General features: G+C 35.4%; 2 protein-coding genes across 2 annotated transcripts in view; one reads left to right on the forward strand and one right to left on the reverse strand.

Annotated features, from left to right (window-relative positions):
• The window catches only part of LOC113645368 (titin-like), a 1,056,738-nt gene that overhangs the window by 154,111 nt on the left and 891,588 nt on the right, over nt 1-11,039 (reverse strand). Inside the window, exons 51-52 of the mRNA XM_047818848.1 lie at nt 7,791-8,063; nt 6,635-6,901 (exon numbers count right to left, since the gene is read on the reverse strand). Coding sequence (XP_047674804.1) covers nt 6,635-6,901; nt 7,791-8,063 — 540 coding nt within the window. The remainder of the gene's footprint in view (nt 1-6,634; nt 6,902-7,790; nt 8,064-11,039) is intronic.
• The window catches only part of LOC113643804 (immunoglobulin superfamily member 1-like), a 789,004-nt gene that overhangs the window by 77,127 nt on the left and 700,838 nt on the right, over nt 1-11,039 (forward strand). The window lies entirely within an intron of this gene.

The following is an 11,039-nucleotide window of genomic DNA, read 5'->3' on the forward strand; positions in this document are numbered from 1 at the left end:
ATTGGAAAGAAGAGATTCTCTAGTTTCAAGTGTCATTGATTCTAAGCCTTACTGGCAAGTTACAGAGGCTAGAATGCAAGGTTTTGATTTCCGCCTGAGTTGTTTACCTGATAAACTGATTAATCTTATTTCTCTGGAACATGTTAGGAACCAAATAACAACTGAGGGTCATAGCCACATGTCTTGGCTTTCACCAAAAAAAATTCAAGTCAAAAGACCCAAAAATGGCTTCAATAAAAATATTTTTCTACGGACATGGTCGTCTGGTCATGTGTTTCTTGTGTACTTGTTTACTGTATAACTTTGAATTAAAAGACTGCATGCTCAGTTTAAAAGGCCTAAAACAAACAGAGCCTCTCTGTCTGCAAGTCTGCTGTGAAAAAAGGCCTGTAACCTGACATGCTGAGCTGTGAGAGTGTGAAAAAGTCGAGAAATGCGCAATAAATCCTTTGCGCAACTTTTTTGCGCAGCCTGAGGCCTCAGAGACATGTTGCATACCGTTGGAATTGTCTCCTTATTGGCTAAAGAGCTGTAGAGGTCCCGGACCATTTCATTGCTATTGGAAGGAGCAATTGTCAGTCAAATGAGGGTTCCCACAAATGATGTAAAGTTAGAGCCGAAAAACAAGATGGTGGCGCACTACTGTTTCCAGTTTTCGGATTACAAACGGAATATTTGCGAGGCGACCAAAGCGTTTTGGATTAAAAGGCTTACAGATTCCAGTTCCTTGGACCTTTTGGGGATTTTTGTGCAATATTTGTTTTGGAAAATATTACCCCAGTGAAGAAAGGGAAGTGTCTAAATGTAAGGGAAAAACTGGTCTAGCGCCACCTAGGTCAGTTTACTACAAATTTTGTTTCAAATAGTATGACGGCTATGAATCATATTATGCTTTGTGTGTGGGCTTAAAAAAATCTTGAGAGTATAAACTTTACTAGAAAAAAAAGTAATAAATTGAATAAATTTTTAGATCAACATTTTGGGATGCTATGATGCTATGCTAACTCTATTGTATAACTGCTTGTCTGTTTTGCTTGTTGAAATTTGGCATGCTGATGTCTTGCCCAGGTCTCTTGAAAATGGGATTTTTAATCTCAGTAAGATTTTACCTGGTTAAATAAAGGTTAAATCAAATAATCAGTAAAACCTCTGACCACACCTCTTAAATGATGCCATATAAATGAAGCCATGTCGCTTCTTTCAAACACTTCCACTGAATTTATCCAGTTATATTTACACTTTTACACATCTTATAATGTTGTGAGTTCAGTTTTCTGTTAGAGAAGAAACACACAGTTCAGTAATGTAATCTTTACTGCACTAATCAGTTATAAAATGTAAAGCATTGTTTCTGTCTCTGTGATGTTACTGGTCTCAGAAAAACAATAACTAGACCTCCATCTTTTCTTAATATTATGTTACATTACTAGTGTAGCCTATTCTTCTGTTTCCAGCCCAGTTAAAAATACATAAGGATGTTGTAATAAATAAATGGTTATTGGTCAATTGATACATGCTTAAAATGTTAAATCTGTTTTTGTTTCTTTTATTAAAATTAATTTCTGAGTGCTCTTTTTCTAGAAAATATACATGATTAATTGGCCTTTTATTAATTTCTTTACAGTTTTTTACAATCGCTATTTGTTTAACAATCGCTAACAGTTTTTTTTTAATACATTTAACAAGTTTCCTAAACTCTTAACGCGGTTAGCACAACATCGTAGGCTATACAATTAACACATTTCTTGTTGCTTTGATACAAAATGCATACAGTTAACACCAATTTAAAATGCTTGAACTTCTTTTACACACAAGCTCAACCAAGACCAAAACAATGTAATTTTACAGTCAAATTTACAAATGCTTTCACACTGTATGTCAGAACAGATAACATCATGTTCTAAACATAACTTGTATAGGCTAAAAAGTGAACAGCTGTTCATATTGTGAATTGAAACACAAATATATTTCCTGTATTTTATTCTATTGCTAATGAGAAACAGCTTATTGCAGTTACGCAAATATATAAATCACAGCTGATTCAACAAGATTGGGCTGATCTTGTGTGGAAAAGGAACAATATAGAGCAACACAGAGACAGAGACAGAGACAGAGACAGAGACAGAGAGAGAGAGAGAGAGAGAGAGAGAGAGAGAGAGAGAGAGAGAGAGAGAGAGAGAGAGAGAGAAATGCCTGCAAGAGGGAAGACAAGTACCAGGACAAGGGAGAGGAGGAAGATTTGTGTACCAGCTAGCAGTTTTACTAGACATTATATGTATTCAGGAGACTTGGCTTTGTCCACAGTTAAACTTTTGTATTCCGGGTTACAAATTGGTTAGAAAGGATAGAGTTGGTACAAATGGAGGAGGATGTGGGACATTTGTTAAAGACGGGGTGACTTATAGAGAAATAGTAATAGATATCTTAGGGGAATGTGTTGTAGAGGTGTGGACTCAGGAAGGGGGATTAAAGGTGGTAAACTTCTATAATCCTTGTAATCAGTTAACTTTAGATGATCTAAATATGATAAATTGGGAATTTATCATATGGGAAATTTGATATGGTGTGGGGATTTTAATGTGCATATTTCACTTTGGGGTAGTACTTACACAGATAATAATGGTAGGGTAGTAGAAGAGTTTATGGAGGAATATGCTTTAGTGAGTTTAAATAACGGGAAGGGTACTAGATTCAATATAAGGGATTCTTCAATGTCATGTATTGATCTAACAATAGTCTCTGGAACTAAAGCTTTAGAATATAAATGGGAAGTACTAGAGCAATCTACATTGGGAAGTGATCATTTCCCAATATTATGCAATGAGGAATTGGAAATTTATCAAGAAAATAAAACAATGCCAAGTAGATGGAGATTTGATGAAGCCGATTGGGATAAATTTAACAGGTTATGTATTGATGTAATGGTGAATTATAGCTTAGATGATGATATAGATTTGTGTTCTGATCGATTAATTACAATTATTACAAATGCAGCTGAAGAATCCATTCCTAAAGCAGAAGGTAAAGTAAGATTGAAAATTGTTCCATGGTGGAATGATGAATGCACAAAAGCTGTTAAAGATAGAAATAAGGCTTTTAGAGAGCTTAAGAAAACTTTAATACCTATAACGTTAATTAGTTATCAGAAGAAACAGGCTCAGGCAAGGAAGATAATAAAACAAGTCCTCAAAAAATGGTTGGGGTTTACAGAACTCAGAATATACCAGTACTAGTACAGTAGATGAAGGGAAAACAGCAGTGACGCAAGAAGATAAAGCGGAAATGTTAGCTTCCACCTTTCAAAAGGCACACAGCTCAGATAACCTAGGAATAAATTACAAGAGACTGAGAGAAGAAATATTAAAGCAAAATCAAGATATTTAAAAAAAAAAAAAGGATAGTAAAACAGCTTTGGATGCTGCCTTTAATTTGTGGGAACCTAAAAGAGTCTTAATGAGGATTAGAAGTACTGCTCCTGGGAAAGATAGAATCTGCTATATCATGATTAAACAGATGGAAGACATAATACTTAAAGTAATTTTAGATCTTTTTAACAAAATCTGGAGGGAAGGTAAATTACCGCTATCATGGAAACAAGCAATTGTAATCCTGTTTCACAAACCAGGGAAAGATGCTACTATAGCTGGAAATTATAGGCCGATAGCTCTGACGTCTAACCTCTGTAAAGTAATGGAAAAATGATCGTTAATGAACTATATTATGTATTGGAAAGCAAAGGATTAATGGCTCCTCATGAGTATGGTTTTTGACCAGGTAGATCCACCCTAGATGCACTAATTAGATTAGAAACTGATGTTAAAAAGGCACTAGCAATGAAAGAGGTGTTAGTGGCAGTATACTTTGACATCAAAAAGCATACGATATGATTTGGAGAGAAGGATTGCTGTTAAAGTTGCAAAGAATGGGAATTGAAGAAAGATTTTATAATTTGGTGTTATGTTTCTTATTCGGACGATCAATGCAAGTCAAAGTAGGAAACACAATTTCTGAGATGGTGACGGTAGAAAATGGAACACCACAGGGAAGTGCCATTAGTCCTATACTTAACATAATGATTAATGATGTATTCGAAGGAATTCATCCAGGAATTAAAACAGCTTCATGTGCAGATGATGGAGCAATGTGGAAGAGGGGAAGAAACGTCAAATATATAGTGAAAAAAATTCAAGAAGCAACTGAGATTGTACAGAATTGGTCATTGGAATGGGGATTTAGATTTTCTATATCCAAAACATTGTTGTCAGAGGATTGCAGAAAAAATGTAACTTTATTTGTATAAACAGCCATTAGAAAGGGTATCAAAATTTAAATATTAAGGTTTATGGTTTGACTCCAAATTAACATGGAAAATTCATGTCAGATATATTGAAGAGAAATGCAGCAAAATACTGAATTTAATGAGATGTATAGTAGGCCAGGAATGGGGAACTGATAAACAATCTATAATCAACATATATTGTACTCTCTTAAGATCCGTTTTGGATTATGGATGTATTATATATGGATCGGCATCACATAGTATGCTTAAAAGTTTAGACTTAATTCAGGCACGAGCATTGAGAGGTATTACAGGAGCAATTAAAACAACTCCAATCTCAGCATTGCAAGTGGAAACAGGAGAGTACCCATTAGAATTAAGATGCCAAAAATTAGCTGTTGCTTACTGGATCAGTTTACAAGGGCATAAACATGAACATTGTACTAAAGCAATTATTGAGGGGGTTGGGAGACTACAAACTTAACAGGAAATGGTTTTGCTTGGAAAGCAAAGGAGTGGGCTTCAGGAATGTCGCTAGATAACATATCATTCTCATTAACGGCAACTATTTCCCCAATACCCCCGTGGTTTTTTAGCCAACCTGGAGTTGATTTACTAATTCATTAGAGTGTTAAAAAAGGAAATTTTGATATTAAGAACTATACAATTGAATATATTAGAAATGTCAATATTTTTCATTTCTCCCAATTTACAGAGATGGATCAAGAAACCCAGAGATAGGTCGTACTGGATCAGCATTTTATGTTCCTGAATTTAATATAGGAAAATATGGGAGATTAACCGATGGGACCTCAGTATACACTGCTGAACTGGTGGCAATTCAGATGGCACTTATTTGGGTGGAAGAGGTGATGTTCAGATTCTATGGCATCACTTATAAGCCTACTAACTTAGCAATATTGAACATTTTGTATAGACTAAGGCAAATTGGAACAATAATTACATTTGTGTGGGTACCAGCTCACGCAGATATACCAGGAAATGAAAGATCGGATAGAATGGCTAAAGAGTCACCTAAACTGAACTTCCCCAATATTACTGTTGCATTAAGTAGCATGGAAGGGAAAAGTATCATTAAAGAAGCTTGTAACCAGAAATGGCAAATGAATTGGAATGAGTGTAAAACGGGAAGGCATTTATATAATATATAAATAAAACCGTAAGACAAAGTAATATAACACTAAACTTAAGTAGAGATATTATAGGGAAACATATTACGAGATTATGCAAATTATGCCAACGAAAGTAAATGCCAAGTAACAGTTGATCTGCCCCAAGTATGATCTGGAAAGGAATAAGTTAATAAGAGAGCTTCAGGGAATAGGTTGCAAAGTATTTACAATCAATAGCCTATTAAATCCTGGATCCAGGAAAATTGTAAGGTTTGTTTTAAAATTCATTAAGCATAGTGGTCTTAAGCACTATTCGGACGGGATTAGTTCTACGTGGGGACGTGGGGGTAAAGTAATTATTACCAGAGCTTCTCTGTGATTTTAGTCCCGTCCAAATGTGCCATCTCGGTAATCATTACGGACAATGTCAATGAAGATTACGGTGTATTTTACCTTCTGTAAAAAGGTCTGGAAAAATTACCTCAGGTATAACTAATCCCGTCCGAAAAGACCCGCTGTAAATATGTACGGTAAAATTCCGTCATTTCCTGTTTAAAGGTTTTGCGTTTTGCAAGCATGGAGGTGCAATGTTGTCTGTTTGCGCACATGATAAAAGGAAGCAGAAGAAGGAGGTTACTGTGGTGCATAAAGCGAGTTACCCCTCCCACTTCTGCTAGTTTTACTGAGATGTCTTGTCCCATGCGAATTGGCCAATTAATATTACCCACGTCCCGTCCGAATAGTGCTTTAGAAATAGAATATAGACATCTTTTGACATACTTCTAGACTGAAATCACTTCACACTCCAGGACAGGTGGTGGCGCTATGCACCATAAAGTTGGTATGCGACCCGCCAATAAATCCGAAGAAGAAGAAAAGGAAGCATTAAAGACTCTGTCTTTCTCATAGCATGCTTTAATTTCTGTATTGTATGTCTGTAAAATGTCACTTTGTATTTGATTTCACTTTTTGTCAAGTTAATGTGATTATTTTGTTGTTAATATTGTTTAGTTTTCACAGTGGATTTGGAGAAAAGTCTTCAAATAAATCAGTCTTTGGAGAACCGCTTGTGTCTGTGTGTGTTTGGAGGGAGTTATAGCAATATTGAAGCAGCCCTAAAATCATAATAATGAGACTTTTTGCATATGATACAAACTGGAACAAAATCTAAAACTTGTGAGACTTTTTACATAAAAGTTATAACACTCATTAACAGACTCACCTGATACAGAGAGTGTAACAGAATCACTCATCTCTGACATCTGAGAGTCACTTGTCCTCCTCCCTCTGCAGGTGTATTGACCATTCATAACATAGCTGGTGCTGAACTCCTTAGTTGTGGAATATGGGTAGAATCTGTAACTGTCCTTAAACCAGTCGTACGTCCACTCAGTGTCTCTTCCTTTCTGTACATCACACCTGAAAGTCACAGCCTCTCCTATGAACACCTGAGTATGAGGGTTTATAGTCACTGTAGGTTTAGGACTCTCTGTAAGAAACAAACAAATCATTACTGTTTCTATTCTGTAGATAACCATTCAGAGTGTAGATACAGTATATCAGCTCACATGTAAATGATGAAACTCTGTCAGACAACAATCACCACTGATGAAGTAAATGTAGATCACAATTTTAATACAGACTCAGACCTAAAAATAATCAGGATTCTGTACAGACTGTATCTTCAACACAATTTATTGTCTGAAATACTTTGTGTATAATAATCCTGTTTATTTTAGTATGATGAGACATCTTCAGAAATTCTGAATGTCAGCAAGTGAACAAGAAACTGAACATAAAAGATACAGATCGAATGACTGAGTATAAATTGATTATTTGAATTGATTGTCTTTTTACACGTGTACTGAAACAAACACACACACACACACACACACACACACACACACACACACACACACACACACACACACACACCTGTAATTAATTCAGAACTCCTCGTACAACTCACTAATATCTCACGTTCTATCAGATTGAGTGATTCACTATAAATATTCGACCCTCGTCCTCTTCACTCATTCACAATCAGTCAGGTCTCGAAATTTTGATGTTTCTGAAAGAGTAACTTCATCAGGACCCTTTTACAGACTGAACATCTTCTTAAAAGCATTTTACGGGTTTTGTTGACATTTTCTACCAAAGTTAAAGTAGTGTTTTTTCACTTTTTTTATATACCAGCTCACCTCACACCAGTCCTGCTCAGCCGTGTTCACACTGTCTCTCTTTAACTTTAATACAATTATTTATCTGAAAGTTTTCTCTGTAAGTAGATGTGCAAATGTTGCTATATTCTGACTGTATTCACATGTTTATATGTTCAGTGTTGTGCAGAATCACTTAACACAAAGTCTGTTACTCACCAATAACAGTTAGAGAGAGTTCATCACTGTAGTCTGTGTAGAAGACTGGGTTTCCTCTTCCAGCTCTGCACCTGTACTGACCTCCATCAGAGAGAATAACTGATCTGATGATGTACTGGTGTGTTTCAGTCTCAGTCTCAGAGCTCTGTGTGGGTTTGGACCAGTAAAACTTCCATCCAGCAGACTGTGGTGTCAGTGTACAGGACAGAGTCACTGAGTTTCCTGTCAGTACATCTCCTTTAAGGTTTGATGTGAGTTGAGGTTTAGGTTTTTCTGTTAGAAATGAAACAGTTCAGAATGTAAAGTAGTCTTTACTACACTAATCACTTCTACAGTGAAACATTATTACTGTCTCTGTGATGAAGCTAAACAATTTGTTTATTATTGTTTTAGATTTGGTTCTCTTTAATTTGGATAAAAAAAAACACACACAATGTAAATCTACACATGACCTATTTACTGTTGGATTCTGATTCCCCATGTACGATGAAACATGAATGAAGTCATGTCATTTCTATCAAACACTTTTACTGAATTTACTTAAGTAAATTTTATAATATATTATATTTACACATCTTATACTGTTGTAAGTTCAGGATTAGGTTTTTCTGAACAAACACAAATAATGTAATCTTTACTGCACTAATCAGATTTAAAATGTAAAGTATTGTTTTTGTCTCTGTGATGTTACTGATCTCAGAAAAACAATAACTAGACCTACATCTTTTCTTAATGTTATGTTATTTTATTAGTGTAGCCTAGTTACAATAATAATAAGAAACTAAGATACAGAGTAAACATTTGAGAAATAGTTTGTCACTACATGATGTGAATCTTTTATTCATGTGGTTTATTATCAGTAAATGATTTAAGACGTAAATAAGATGATTTACAAAACTGAACTCTTGGCAGGAATCAGAGCCTCTAACATACTGTGTGTTTCTCAGACAAATTTACAAATCAACATTATGTGCGTATAAAATACATGTTTAAAGTAGTTCTATACAAAATTAAATTCACAAATAAATAAAATGGGAATTGCAAATAAAAAAAAATATTTATAAATATATATTTAATTGTATTTATTTGTGAATGGCTTCCTGCTCATTTATAAATTGCATTCTGTGCAATTGTGAATCACTGCACGCATTTGTGGATTGCGTTCTGTGCATTTGTGGATTTGAAACATTTCTAACGTCAAGACGTGCACAAGAATCCACAAATAGGTGGACTCCGCCCACAGTCTACTCCAGCCAATCGGACAACGGTCTTGTGGCGCTGACCAATCGTGGCACGGTCTACCTCCAACCAATCACGTTCTGATTTACTCGCTCTTCACACTACCCTTGGAACCATTGATGATACGGAAATCGTTTCCAAAGAAAGCAGAATTGAACTAACCCTTGGTGCTGGCTACAATCCATACAGGGTTACCTGATTGGGCTCGAATCTGCGACAAATGTTTTTTTTTTTTTTTTTAATCGTATTTTGCAGTACATATTACACTGTGATAGTGCGAGTAAATCAGAACGTGATTGGTTGGAGGTAGGCCGTGCCACGATTGGTCAGCACCACAAAACCTATTTATTTATGGATTCTTGTGCATGTCTTGACGTTAGAAATGTTTCAAATCCACAAATTCACAGAATGCAATCCACAAATGCGTGCACAGAATGCGATTTTATGTATGTCATAAAGCCGTGTCCCCCTGGCACCATCTCAGGGCCCCCAGTTTGAGGACCACTGACCTAGATTACTTACTCTGATCAGGTGTTGTCAGTGAACAGACTGTAAAACTGTTGGCTAAGTTACAGACACTCATGAAAAACTGATGCTGATTATCTGGGAAACGTCTCTAACAGCAGTCACAATGTCATTGTTTGTGTCAAACAAGAATTTGTTGTAACATTAAAACAGGAGATCATGACTTACTCTGTGCTCAAAGTGATGGTGAACAAATCCAGGATAGGCCTTTTTTTATTGGTTGTTGCATTAAATCTTACCCAGATACAGTAGTGCTATTTTCTGATTGGCTATTGTGTAACCTCTTTTTTTGATTGGCAGATAAGTGACAGGCTGGACTAAGAATTCCAGGGGAGACGCACTTGTTTCCTGCCCGCTTCCATAGAGACAGCGGTGCGGATTGATACATTTTGGGCTCTGCGGAATATTATTTTGGGCGCTGCGGCTGATAAACAGTACGTTTAGTGAGAAATACGATGTGTGGCGGGAGAGCGTGATAAAAGACCGAAATGCATGACTGTCACTCTCAATGTGTGACACTTGATAGCCCTCGTTTGGGATGCTATGATGCTATGCTAACTCTATTGTATAACTGCTTGTCTGTTTTGCTTGTTGAAATTTGGCATGCTGATGTCTTGTACAGGTCTCTTAAATATGGGATTTTTAATCTCAGTGAGATTTACGTCGTTAAAAAAAGGTTAAATCAAATAATCAATAAAACTTCTGACCACAGCTCTTAAATGATGTCACAGGAATGAAGTCATGTCACTTCTATTAAACACTTCCACTGAATTTATCTTATATTAAATATATTTTATTACATTTTTTGCCAAAAAAGGCTCCAAATTAAAAAAAAATAATAATAATAAAATAAAAATGAGTATATCAAACTTTATAGTCACCACAGGTTTAAGACTGTTGCTAAGATACAAAAATAATTATTGTTTCCATATATGATTTAATTTCACTTTTATTAAACAAGTAATGACAAATTAAATACAGAATATATATAAGGACTAGATTTAGGACTGTATATCTGCTCACATATAAATGATTTAACTCTGTCACTACTGATAAAGTAAATGTGTCTATACTCAGAGTCACTGAGTTACCTGTTAGTACATCTCCTTTAAGGTTTGATGTGAGTTCCTGGGTTTCTGTTATAAATAAATCAGTTCAGGATGTGAAGTCTTTACTAACGTAATCATCTCTATAATATCACATAATAGTTATAGTAAGTTTGTGAGTAAAATGTGAGGGACAAACCATAACTGCTGTATGATTATGCAGACCTTCAGTCTCTCACTTCTCTAGACAAATTTATTTTTATGGGTGAATATAATAAAAATTAAGACCTAAGTTAAGGTCTGCATTTCCCAGTGTCTTTTATTCACATAAAGTCCAGCAATCTCTCATTATGCCTCATCTGTGAATATGTACAATTATTTCACAGGAGTAATATAATGAAATAATATTTCTGTGAACAAGGTTATAGTAAACTGCAAA

This window comes from Tachysurus fulvidraco, chromosome 1 (assembly GCF_022655615.1).
Source record: "Tachysurus fulvidraco isolate hzauxx_2018 chromosome 1, HZAU_PFXX_2.0, whole genome shotgun sequence".
NCBI classification, from domain to species: domain Eukaryota; kingdom Metazoa; phylum Chordata; class Actinopteri; order Siluriformes; family Bagridae; genus Tachysurus; species Tachysurus fulvidraco.